The sequence below is a fragment of the Hydra vulgaris genome, chromosome 01, assembly GCF_038396675.1.
Source record: "Hydra vulgaris chromosome 01, alternate assembly HydraT2T_AEP".
Lineage (NCBI taxonomy): Eukaryota > Metazoa > Cnidaria > Hydrozoa > Anthoathecata > Hydridae > Hydra > Hydra vulgaris.
The window spans coordinates 25,129,602-25,143,966 of NC_088920.1; the positions used below are offsets into that span (position 1 = coordinate 25,129,602).

The 14,365-nt window shown below is 26.5% G+C and overlaps 1 protein-coding gene across 2 annotated transcripts in view; it reads right to left on the reverse strand.

The window, feature by feature from the left end:
• Positions 1-1,582: 1,582 nt before the first annotated feature.
• Positions 1,583-14,365, reverse strand: part of LOC100198483 (sortilin-related receptor) — a 94,468-nt gene continuing 81,685 nt past the window's right edge. For both annotated transcript variants that reach the window (XM_065787753.1, XM_065787754.1), the window contains exons 28-32: positions 12,220-12,337; positions 3,450-3,726; positions 2,970-3,189; positions 2,191-2,397; positions 1,583-2,075 (exon numbers count right to left, since the gene is read on the reverse strand). In XM_065787753.1, the coding sequence (XP_065643825.1) occupies positions 2,017-2,075; positions 2,191-2,397; positions 2,970-3,189; positions 3,450-3,726; positions 12,220-12,337 (881 nt within the window). In that variant the 3' untranslated portion in view covers positions 1,583-2,016. The remainder of the gene's footprint in view (positions 2,076-2,190; positions 2,398-2,969; positions 3,190-3,449; positions 3,727-12,219; positions 12,338-14,365) is intronic.

Below are 14,365 nucleotides of genomic sequence, written 5' to 3' on the forward strand. Positions count from 1 at the left end.
CTAAACTGATAAGTACTGAAACAAGAACAAATTCAAATGCTGTACTTAGTACGGTAGTTGTACCTCTACCATTTGATTGGACATTGTTGTGCACACGCTTGTGAAGAGTTGCCTTGGGTATATTGTATGCCTCAGAAGCTTTACTGAGTAATGCTTCGCCTTTTTTTGATTTGTTCTGCTGCAAGTTGCGGTTGCTCTTCATTGTAAGTTGTTTGCGTTTTACGAATGTAAATACGAGTCATTTTGTTTTAAAATTTTTTTGATAAATAGCAAAAGCTGCCATATTTATTTACGTTTTGAATAATTAATAACTACTAATAAGTTTAACCGAGCTCATCTTAATGCATAAGTGTGAGCAATTAACATGTTTACTCATCCCCCGAAATACATTTATATTGGTTTTTTGCTCATAACTTTTTTCCGGAACTAGCAAATTCAATTTTGAAAAGAGAATCTCGATCGTCATAAAATTTTCAACAAAACAGTCTTTTTTGTTTCGTAAAATTTAATTTTAGTTTTGAAGTTAAAAAAAAACTTTTTTTTACGAGGGTGTGAATTTTGAGATTTGCTAATGCAAAATTAAATTTTTAAAATAATTTTTACGCCTTTAAATAGAGCACAAAATTCTCTACAAAACGGTGCCTCGCATTTTAAAAATTTTTTTGTTTCAGCTTTCAATAAATGCAAAAGAAACAAAAATGCTCAACCGTTCACTTTTTTTGTTTTGTTTACTCTACATATCTAAAAAATAAATTTAAAGAACATGATTTGGTCTTATGTTACTGCCTGGCCTACTGGGTAAAAAGTTTTTAAAATAAGCTAGCGCTTACGCAAAAAATTGAAAAAAATCACTAACATTATTTATGGACAGCTCTTACAAATGTTTGTAAACTTGTTCGGTGCACCAATAGCAAATTCCGTAACTTGTTTACGATAATGTAGTTAAAAAATTAATTTCAAAGCTTACGTATAACTCGTAGGTAAAGTACAAGCTAAGCATGTTTAGAATTTTGCGTCAATATTAAACTTTCTAATAATCAAAAAAACAGCTATTAAACCTTTTACAGCTCTCAATTGAAATCGTCGCCATTATAGATAGATATATAAAGTTAAAAAATTTGAAATGTTACTTAGCTAGTTTGTTCTTTTTTAATGAACCCTTTTATTTTTCGACTCATTTTATTCAGAAGTTCAGCTAATAGCTTCAAATAAAACGCATCATATTTTATATGTCGTCGGTACACAAAGGAAATGCACAAGTCCAAAAACATTATTTTGAGATACTGAACAAATAATTTTTTGCGTAATAGTTAAAATAATAGGTTTTTGTGTAATAGTTGAAATAAAAAATCTTATTAACTCATTAATAATTGATTTATTAAATGTGTGGTATATCAAACAATAGAAAATTTAAAATGCTAAATAGTGGTATAAACAACTCCGTACTGCCAAAAATGGACTTAGTGGATTTCCCTTGTATACCGACGATATTATCATATTAAGGCACGTTTTAAAAAATACTAATCTTCCGAAGCGCTCCAAAAAATTAACGTCCGATTAAATATACAAAATAAACACTAAATTAAATAAAAATCTAGTAAACATTAAATTAAAAAAAAAATATCTAGTTTTAGTTTGCTCGATAAAGACTTGTTTACACAAACATTTAATTACATCATTTAATATTAAAATGACGTGTATTGGGAATATTTACAAAAGAAAAACCAATTAAATTTTTACATAGGATAAAAACTTTATAATATCAACGAAGACGTCGATATCGAGAAAAGTAGAAAACTGAATGCAAAATCGATTGCAAATCAAACATCGAAAATTCATAATATAAAAGAACGAGAAATATTTACACATGTAGTCATTCAATTGTCAAATAAACAAATCAAAACAATTTTAAAAAACTTTTTTTTGTGCATTTAGAAAATGTTATACATTCACAACCTTGTGAGAACAAGATTCAAATGCTTATGACTAAAAAGCGCATATTTTATAGAAAAAACATCAACCAACAACGAGTGGTTCATCATCCGAGAAGCGGTTGATCATGGGGGCGTCCTCACCTAGAATACAACAAATTAATTATATCAAAACTTTTAAAAATTACTTGTAACATTGTTAAGATTTATGCATTTAAAGTTATTTTAAAACATGACAAACAGCATAAAAAAACTTTACCTGAACGAAAACCTACGGCCATATTATCGTCGTCATCAAATTCATCTTGGTGTGCATAACTTCCACGTGCTGCAAATGCCAAAAAACTGCGTTGTAAACGTCTGTATTTGTATACCATGGCAATCAACCCAGAAAGAAGAGCAATAAGGACCAATGCTACTGGAATAGCCCATATAATAGTCTTTGAACGAAAGAAGGTTTGACTTCCTGAATTGAATAAAAAATGTTTAAGAATGTTTTCAAGAAAACGTAATTCTAAAAAAACGATGTAACATACTCAGATAACAATATTTTAAGCAAAAAAATATTATTAAAAAAAATAACAAAAAATAACAATAATTTGTTATTTTTTATTATTTTTTTTATACAAGCAAGTTTTTATACTTGACAAAAACCAAGATTACAATCAAAATAAAAGCAACAAATAAAAATACAGTAAAAAATAAATGAAAGGATTGTAAAGCAACTAGAAGTACAAATCAAGATATCTCCGAATGAGCAAATGTCTTCAAATATTTTGTAGAAATGTTCAAGTAGAATTTTATATGCCTTGTGGAGATGTTCGAACAGAATTTTAACAACGAGCAACAAAAACTGAAGAAAAAGTATTTAATGACTGAATAGAAAACTGCAGCAAAGTCTTTTGAAATTACTATCTTATCTAACTTAAATGTCTCTGAAAAAGTAGGTTTAAATTTAAAAAATTTTAATTTGAATATAGATATTTTTTTTTTATTAAGAAAACCAAGCTATTTGCATTTTTGACAAAAAATTCTAACCTTGTCTTCTAGAAGGAACAATCACAGTACCATACATTTTGTACAAAAATGAATCGGACGTAACATTGAAACTTTCTCCATAAACAGTTTCATAAGCAATGAGAATAGAGCAGTTGTAAGTTAAGCTAGAATTCCCGCCATTATTGATTAAGAGATTATCCATATTTTTAATATTAGTTCCGTCTACTTGTATTTCTCCAACAAGCTTATCGCATTTTAACTAACAAAAAAAGAACTTTTCATCATCATCACCATCATCATCATCATCATCATCATCATCATCATCATCATCATCATCATCATCATCATCATCATCATCATCATCATCATCATCATCATCATCATCATCATCATCATCATCATCATCATCATCATCATCATCATCATCATCATCATCATCATCATCATCATCATCATCATCATCATCATCATCATCATCATCATCATCATCATCATCAATGTTGATTTTATTATACTTACTATTTTATACAATATTTCAAAATCAAGATAACATCTTCCCGAATCTTCCGACCACGAAATAAATGATGAATAGATCTTAATATCATAAGCCCCCTTTGGCTCTTTATTGCCTTCAGTTTTTAAGACATCAGTTGATGTATATAACCAGTTACTCTCCTTAACTTTATTATGAGCTACTGCTACAGCAAAAAGATAATATCTGCAAGAACGAAGATTTGTTACAGTGTAACTTGTAACAACATCAGTATTTATCTTTGTTATTTTACCATACTCATCTCTAGAAACAAATAAAGATTAAGTAAACAAATTAGAATATTTCAAAATATTTCTGGTCTATATATTTTTAGTTTCTAAAAAATGGTGCTTTTGTGGAATGAGTAAGTCAACTCATTCCACAAAAGCACCATAACAACTAAAAAATGGAACTGGATTCGCTAATGAAACATAACTCCCTTTAAAAATAGAAAACTGAAAGAATAAAAAAAAAAAGAAAAATGTTTTATTGTGCATTTTTATTCTATTTTTATACACTTTGATTTTATATATATATATATATATATATATATATATATATATATATATATATATATATATATATATATATATATATATATATATATATATATATATTATATATATATATATAATTATATGTATTATATATATATATATAATATATATATATAATATATATATATAATATATATATAATATATATATATATATATATATATATATATATATATATATATATATATATATATATATATATATATATATATACAGCGGTGGCCAAAAATTAAAGACCACTTATTTTTTAGTTGGTTTTTTAATCTTTAAATTAAAATTAAGAAGATTCTAATTGACATATTAAATTTTTTTTTTAATATCTTGTTAATTAAAACATATGGATTAAAGTGGTATAATTTTTTTAATCTAATTCTAATTAAATAGCGTTTAACTTATTAAAAAACTGATGAGTACTTATAAATCTTCTTTAAAAAAATTGGACAAAATTTAAGGACCACTTCCAAATCTTTAATTTGCACTTATTAAAAATAATAATCCATTATTTTTTTTAACTGTCTTAATTGCTTATTACGTTGGCTATAAAATAAAATGTCGAAACCTGAGTTTCGATATCAAATAAACATTTATTTTTTGAATTTTCTGAGCAGAAAAGCTCAGAAGGTCTCACTCTTGCATTATTAACATAATTCAACGATACAAAGAGACCCGGTCAATTAATGATCGCCATAGGACTGGATGCAATAAAATTTCAAATGACCGTGATGTTCGCTCGCTAGTGAGATTAATGAAAGAAAACAGACAAGCATCATCTACAGACTTGTCTACGAAATGGACACTGTCAAATGGTCTCAAGGCAAGCCCTAGAACCGTGCGAAGGGTCCTTCACAATTTAAATTATTTATGGCCTGCTGCTGCAATAAACCACGCTTAAATAAAAAACAAAAATTTGCCAGGAAAGAGTGGTGCAAACTACATAAAAATTGGTCAACAGATCAGTGGAGCCGTGTGGTCTTTAGTGATGAAATGAACGTTGAGGTACACAACAGAAAAGATCGCATAATTTTGCATAGACTTCCAAGCAAACGGTTCGATGAATCATGCATTTTGAAACGAACAAAACAAGGCAGTGGTTCAATAAGCATTTGGGTCTGTATAAGTGCCTGTGGAGTTGACATTTTTCATTTATTTGATGGTAGACTCAACAAAGAAAAGTACATCAAAATTTTGGAAAACTCGCTTATTCCTAGCATTGATTTATGGCAGTTGCAAGATGGATTTATTTTCCAGCAAGATAATGCGCCGTGTCATAAAGCGCATGTTGTTAGCGATTGGTTCAGTTCTAATAAAATTCAAGTGCTTCCATGGCCTGCCAATAGTCCAGACTTGAATCCAATAGAGAATTTATGGTCGTGGCTTGATCACAAGCTTGGTAAAGAACAACTTTACAACTTGGAAGAATTGAAATCTTCTATCTCTCATCATTTGAAAAATGTGCCTGATGAAGTAATCAAAACTTTAATGAATTCAATGCCAGAACGAGTACAAGAGTGCTTGAAAACAAATGGAGGAACAACACGTTTCTAAATTATTTTTTTATTGCTTTTTGAAATATTTTTGAAACTGGTCTTAAAATTTTGTCCAATTTTTTTTCCCATTTAAATTTGTTACTATTCAGTTTTTTAATTTTGTAAAAAAAATTATAAATTATTTTATAATAAATATAAAATACAATAAAAATTCTTTCTAAAAATGTTTTTCTTTTTTTGATACCTTTTTCCAAAATAAAATTATACTAAGGTTAAAAATAAATTTTGAAAAAAAAATGAGTGGTATTTAATTTTTGGCCACCGCTGTATATATATATACATACATATATATATATATATATATATATATATATATATATATATATATATATATATATATATATATATATATATACATACATATATATATATATATACATTAGGGTGTCCCAAAAAACAACATTTTTGAAAAATATATGCAGAGACCCCCTTAATGTGTTCTATCAAATACAAAAACACTAGATTTAAATTTTTTTTGAATAAAAAATATTTTAAGGGGTCCCTCAAACCCTAGAATATTTAATGGGTCCCTAATATTTTTAAAAAAGTTTTTTAAAAGTCAACCTGGTACTCAAATGAAGCAAAATTATATAAAAATTTCAAAAATAATATTTAATTTGGAAAAATTTTAACTTATTTATCAAAATTGTCATAAAAATACATAAAAAATGCATTTTTTTGTTTTTTGTTAAAAAACATAATTTTTCATGTAATAAAACCAAAAATAACAATTCTATATTTGAAATCTAATTTTTATATAATTTCGCTTCATTTGAGTACCAGGTTGACATAATTTTGAAAATTTTTTTTTTTGAAAATATTAGGGACCCATTAAATATTCGAGGGTCTTGAGGGACCCCTTAAAATATTTTTTATTCAAAAAAATTTTAAATCTAGTGTTTTTGTATTAGATAGAACACATTAAGGGGGTCTCTGCATATATTTTTCAAAAATGTTGTTTTTTGGGACACCCTAATGTATATATTTATATGTATGTATATATATATATATATATATATATATATATATATATATATATATATATATATATATATATATATATATATATATATATATATATAAATATATATATATAACATATATATATATATATATTATATATATATATAGTATATATATATATATATTATATATATTATATATATAATAAATATGATTATATATATATATATATATATATATATATTTATATATATTATTTTTATCATAAATATAACTATTTTTTAACTTTTATCATATTTTTATTTATACATATTTAAATTTATTTTCTTATTATAAAAAGATGCTTTTTTATTTTTGTTATTTTTATTTATTTATTATATATTATATTTCATTTTTATTTTTATCTATTTACAAAAACAATTAATTACAGCAATATAACCATATTTAAACCTTGCCAACCCTAACCCTAATCCTGACCTTGATGCTGACCCAAACCAAACCCTCAGTTGACGTAGCAGTATTCTGCTGAAAATCAGGCTATTTGATAGTCGATGTATGTACTTTTTGTTCTCTATAAAAGTTGCTTACAGGGACATTTTCTTTACAAAAAAATGATGCTTATGGGGATAAAAAAAATTAACGGGTACACTAAAATGTCCACGATAATGCTAATGTCCCCGTAAGTGTTCAATTTTTTGTAAAATCTGTTCCTGTAAGTGATACTATAGGTGTATATATACATATATATCTATATCTATATCTATCTATCTATCTATCTATCTATCTATCTATATATATCTATCTATCTATCTTCTATATATATATATATATATATATATATATATATATATATATATATATATATATATATATATATATATATATCTATCTATCTATCTATCTATCTATCTATCTATCTATCTATATATATATATATATATATATATATATATATATATATATATATATATATATATATATATATATATAAATATATATATATACACATTTATATCTATATATATATGTATATATATATATATATATATATATATATATATATATATATATATATATATATATAAGGGAGCAACGTTCTGGGAAGTTTTACAAGGATATCAAAACTTATTGCATTTTTTTTCGTTTGTATACAAGATGATCGATTTAGCATTATGAAATAATACTAATTTGTATAAGAATACATATGAACTAGCTGAATAACACTTATTGATAAATGTAACAAGTCTCATAATGCATTTGTTGAAATAGATTTCTTTTTTTTTATTAATATCATCTCTTGATTTGACTAGTTGCGTTCTACCTGAAATTGCTGACAAAAAAGTTGATCAATTGCTTGACATTCATATTACTCTAGCTTCTGTATCTAAAGTGATTTCCTGCTTAGATTTTTTTTCAGCTTGTAGTCTGGACAACATACCTGTCATAGTCTTGCAGAAGTTTCATAGACAACAGCTTCAGAAGTCTCAGGAGCTGTCGTCTATACTCTCAAAACTATTTATCAAGTGCTTGTGGGAGTCTTGTTTTCCGGCATGCTGGAAAGTGGCATCTGTTATCCCTATTTTCAAAAATTCTGGAAAGTGATCTGGCTCGTCTAACTACTGCCCCATTAGTCTTCTTCCTATAATAAACAAGGTTTTTGAATCTTAAATTAAAAAACACTCAATCTCTCATTTTGAATCTAAAAACTTTCTGATCATCAATATGGGTTTCAATCTTCCTGTTCTACAGCTGATTCGCTAACAGTAATAACCAATAGGTTTTACATTTCTAAAGCTTAAAGTATGGCATGCTGGTCTTCTTCATAAGCTTTCTTCTTACAGTGTATCAGGTAACATCATTAAAATATTAAAATTATTGAATCCTTTCTTTCCAATCATAGTATAAAAGTAGTCCTTGATGGACAGCACTCTTCTTCATATCCTGTAACTTCAGGGGTTCCTCAAGGTTCTATCCTTGGCCTTTTTAATTTACATAACATTACACGATCTTCCAGATATTCTCACACCTAAAGTGGCATTGTTCGCTGATGATACTACCATTTATTCTTGTCATGATAAAAGCCAACACTTTCTGATTGCTTGGAGGGGGCATTTGAGCTTGAAAAAGATCTCACCTTCTGCTACAGCATGGGACTCACAGCGGCTGGTGAACTTTAATTGAGATAAAACCCAATTTTTTTTAGCCAATCATTATTGCAATAATTTAGATCTTTCTTTATTTATGAACGGTAATGTACTTGATGAGTCATCTACTCTTCATCTTATAGGATTAACTCTTACTTACGATCTTTCTTGGAAACCATATATCAAGTCCATTGCAAAGCTAGCATCTGCTAATGTTGCATCTCTTTATTGTGATCCCCACTTTCTTACTCCAGACTCTATTCTTTATCTCTATAAATCTCAAATCCGGCCTTGTATGGAATACTGTTGCCATGTCTGGGACAGATTTTCCAATGATGCCCTTTCTCTTTTAGACAAGGTGCAAAATTGCATTGCAAACATAGTTGGACCTGCTGTTGCAGCCAACTTCCAACCATTATCACAGCGTCATAATGTTGCTTCTCTTTCTCTTTTCTTCAAATCTATAATGGACACTGCTCTAAAGAGCTAGTGTCTCTTGTGCCATCTACTAAAATTCATTCTTGTGTTACTCGTCATTCAATTAAATCTCAACCTTTTTCTGTGACTGTTCTAAGTGTTCCAAAAACTCTTATTCGTCTAGTTTTTTTCCGCGAACATTAGTTCTTTGGAATTCGCTTTCTTCATCTTGCTTTCCTGATTTATATAACTTGGAATCTTTTAAGTCGCCTGTCAATCGTTATCTTGCTCTATAAACTTTGTCTTTTCTCTTCCAATAACTTCCTACTCTGATAGTGGTTGCTTGCAGCCTTGTTGGAAGCGAAGACATTGAAAAATATATATATATATTTTTATATATTCTTAAGTGATCATAAAGAAATTTTTTACCAACTGTAAATTAAATAGTATATAAATGACTATAACTTAAATAGAATTCATACGCACAGTTTCTTTAGATAGAATTCACAGTTTCTTTTTGCTTTAAATCTATTTAAATATTCTTTTTTTTTTTGAAAAATAAAAATACTTAAAATATTAAAAAATAAGTATAAAACATTTAAAAACTTTTTTCTTAATTGTTTTACCTTATATTTTTATTATCTTATATTATGGGAGCCTTTTTAAATCCAGTCTTATTTTTCAGTTATCTCCTGTTGAAATTACAGTAACAAATGTAATGACATTACTTTTAATACACAATAAAAATAATAATTATTATTCTCCAAGTTTTAATTGAAATAAAAAATGATAAATAAATAAACTTTTCTAATAAACAAAACTGCTATTAAAAACTTCAGATATGTTTATAAAAATTAACTTTTAAAAATGAGAACTTCACTAACTCTTAAAAATGGTCTGGAAAATGCATGCTTTAATTTTAAAATCATCCAATTTTTATTGCTATGGTAAGCATAGTTTACTTTATTGAAGAAAATCATAAATGATGAACTATAATGTTTATAAATCTTTTTTTTTCCGAGTGTATATTATTTAATTATCAATAAAAATAATGATAAATATTTACAAATAAGTAATTTATTTTATTAGAAATTTTATTAGAAATTTTCTTTAAAAAAATATATATTTTTGTATATTTTTCACTTTTTAAAAATAAATTTGCCCCTATTCAAATTATTTACCTTAGCAATGCCCTTAGCTAACATAATTTCAACATTGTAATAGAACATTATCATCCAAAAGTCTAAATGTTTTGTATCAAACTAAAAACCTATTAGTTAACCAAATAAAAAAAATTAAATTTGTTGTAGTTTAACATTAAAAAAATTAGAATTTTTTAAAAAAAATGTAAAACCAAGTTTAAAAATGTAAAACCAAAAATGTAAAGTTTGTGAATTTAACCATTTTTCATTTTTATTTTTTTTTTGATATCTTGAGATATCTTGAAAAAGATATCTTGAGATATCTTTTTCAGAACACATTGAAACTTTATCAGAATATTTTAAGAATCAAACTGATTGATTTAAGCAAAGCATTTTAAATTTACTTGACTCCTAGGTCCCATAACTATGAATAACAATTTTTTTCTATGTTACCATAGCAATTGTTGTCATGAACAAAAATCCCTTGTTCAAATCAATCCTTTTTCTGTGGTTGTCATTTTAGTTCAAAAAGATTTTGAAATTTAAGATCTTTTATTAAAATAACCTTTCTTAAAGCCCTTTTATTGATTTGGTTTCCATGGTAACAGTACACAAAGCAGTTTATAATTTTTTATAATTTTTATGCCAGTTATTATCATAGAGTTCTTTTACATCCCTGATACATAATTTCAGTTCTGTTTAAAGGTTTTAATGGTTTAGCGTTGATTTTTTTTAAAAATCCAGCTTTTTTTATTTTTGGTTAAAACCCACCTTAAATTAGTTTTTATATATTTTCAACTGTTTAAATAAATGATTATTTTTTCATATACCTGCTTAAATAAATGATAATTTTTTCATATACCCATTTAAATTAATGATTACTTTTTCATGTACCTACTTAAATGAGTGATTATTTTTTTATATACCTGTTTAAATGAATGATTATTTTTTCATATACCTTTTTAAATGATTGTTTTTTTCATATACCTGTTTAAATGTATGAAAATTTTAAATGAAAATTAAAAAATAAAAGCAGAATAAGAGTTTAAATTCCATCAGGATGTTTTTTTAACATCCATCAGGATGTTTTTTTAACATCCATCAGGATGTTTTTTTAACATCCATCAGGATGTTTTTTTAACATCCATCAGGATGTTTTTTTAACATCCATCAGGATGTTTTTTTAACATCCATCAGGATGTTTTTTTAACATCCATCAGGATGTTTTTTTAACATCCATCAGGATGTTTTTTTAACATCCATCAGGATGTTTTTTTAACATCCATCAGGATGTTAAAAAATGAATTTTTCTTCTTTAATGAAATGCTCCTAAAGGGATCCCAAACTTCCAAGACATAGTGTGTTCAAAATAAAGAGAATGATGTTTGAAATGTGTTCAAAATAAAGAGAAAATATTTAGGCTAAATTTTTTTGATTAAAACAAAAGAATAAACGCATACCAAGAAAAACTAACTTTTTGTTTTAGTTGATGCCTTTTCCGTTTTGTTGTAGGCTAAATAGTCTTCATAATATACGCTGAATTTACATTTTGATAATTTATTCAAATGTTTTTTATTCCTATGATTTTAGTAAATGACGTCATTGATTTTTTTTTGGTATGCATTTATTTTTTGATTTTAATTAAAAAATATTAGCCATTTATAATATTTTTATACCCAAATATAACATTTTTTAATCATTCTCCTTAATACGAACACAACATGTCTCGGAGGTTTAGGATCCCTTTAACTTTCAGTGCAAAAGTGTTTTAATTACAATATAATTTGTAAAACCTATTTGAACAAAAGACAAAAAAAAATAATATGATTAGTGATTGCAATTTATGTGTACCTTTTTTATATTTGTATGCTTTTTTTAAAGTTTTAAAGTTCTCTTGTATTTAAAATAGCAAACAACTTTTCTATTTTTTTTTTTTTCTGATAATTATATGAATTAAACTAACAAAGTTTCAATTTCAAAAACTTACAAATAAACAATTCTATATCCATCAATATCTTTAAGACCAACTTCAGCATGCTCCCATTTTAAAGTAATAGAGGTTTTATCAAGCTTGTATTCTAGATTTGATACCCTGTCGGTGACTTCTATAATATATGAAAAATCAATTTATTGGTAAAAAAAATTTAAATTTTAAAACCTTAACTAGTATGTATAATTTTGAGATTTTTTATTTTACTTTCCATTTTTTTGGGTCTCTATATACTTTTGAGTTTTGAGAAAAAGAAATTGAGTCTCTATAATATATATTTTATTCTTAAATCCTGAGACTTGCATAATAACATAATTAATGATTAATGATTATGTAACACATTTATGAATCTTCATAAAAATGTCATGGCTGAAAATCTCTAATAAATTTTGTACACTTTTAATCCAGATACTTGTTTTAGAATGAAAGTGACAAAAAATAATGAAAATAAAAATTTTTATGTAATAAATCTCTATTATACATAGATAGTTGATGCAAAAATCCTACCCTCAATGTATTAAATCTCTACTATACATAACTACTAACTCTGTAAAAAACCTCATTTATTTACTAAATCTCTTTTATACATAAGTAAATGACCAGGGCCCTGGCCCGAGCTAAAAATGAGACTTTTTTAAACCGGACCCCGGCTAAACTATAAGATTTAGCAGGGGTTGATAGCCGGGGCTAATTTATAATACTTTATATATTATAATTTTATGCTTATATTTACTATTTATTAAATACTGGCATATATTTATATATTTTCAAACTCTAATTTACTTCCAACAAGTTTGCAAGCAACCACTATTAAGTTATGAGTTACTTTAAAATAGAGAATAAGTAAAAATACTAGGGAATGGTTAACTAAAGACTTGAAAAGTTGTAGATTGTATACAAAAGTAAAACATGATGATGGCTAATAATTATAAAGTTTTTTTGATGTGCAGGGGAAAAAATTGGATTAATAAAAGTTTTTATAGCATGAAGGGACAGATACAGTAAAAGGATGCAACTTGTTGAATAAGAAACAAACGAGAATGAGTTTTGGTTTATCTTTATAGAGATGATTTGTTTGAGCATTGACAATTATTGTATTTGTAGAAAAAAGAAAGAAATGCAACCTTACAACAATGGGAGAGTGGCTCAAGCTTGGCAGATAAAGCAGGTCTAATTTACTATTATTATTTATTTTTTGTTAATTCACCTCCGCAAGGCTGAAAACACCACTACAGACGAGGACACTACTTAATTGTGATTATAACCCTCTCTCAACTACATAACTCCAAAAAACGAACCTTGACAACTAAGGCTGCTGTGCAGAGAAACACGTTGAGCGCGGTACTACCAGGGACATAATGGGGATCAAACTTGGTACCTCTCGCTTATGATGCAAGCGCTCTACCACTACACCACAGCCACATTACATTTGCAATGTGCTTTACATTTATCGCATTACATTTACAATGTGCTTATGACTTTGTCTGAGAGTAAAAGCGTTGTTAGTTATCAATATAGGAATACCAACATTATTGCAATATTTTTTTGCAGTAAATAAATAAGTTTTGTTGTCTAACAAAAATTGAAAATTTAAAGTCCAGAATTTAAATCCATAAGCCACAGCAAGCCTTAGGCTGTTACAGAATAGAGATCAGATTAAAAATCAACTGCTTGTTTTAAGCAATCAAAAAGTGAAGATATTTGTCAAGACAAAAGTATAAAGTTGAGTCATCAACAAATAGAGCCACTTTAGAAATTTTCATGATGATTGATATTGTAGATAAGAAATAAAACAGGAGCAAAGATTCAAGGGTACCACAAGGTATCTTGTGGTACCTTTAAAGTTACTTGAAATAAAGAAGAGTGTAGGCCTTCAAAAATACTAATAACGGAGTGAGGACTTATCGTAGAATAGTTTGAGAGGTCAAAGTGTTTTCTAGAGTTTTGAAAAACTGAAACCACTTATTTAGCACTTTTTAAAAATTAAATATTATTAAATATTATATAATTAATAAGATTAAATATTAGACTTACTTTAGTTAATGAGATTGTTGAAGATTAACCAAAAGTCTCTTGAATCTAACATCTGATATACGATACAAGATTTAGTAAACTGAGAATACCAGAGCTTAACATCAGACGG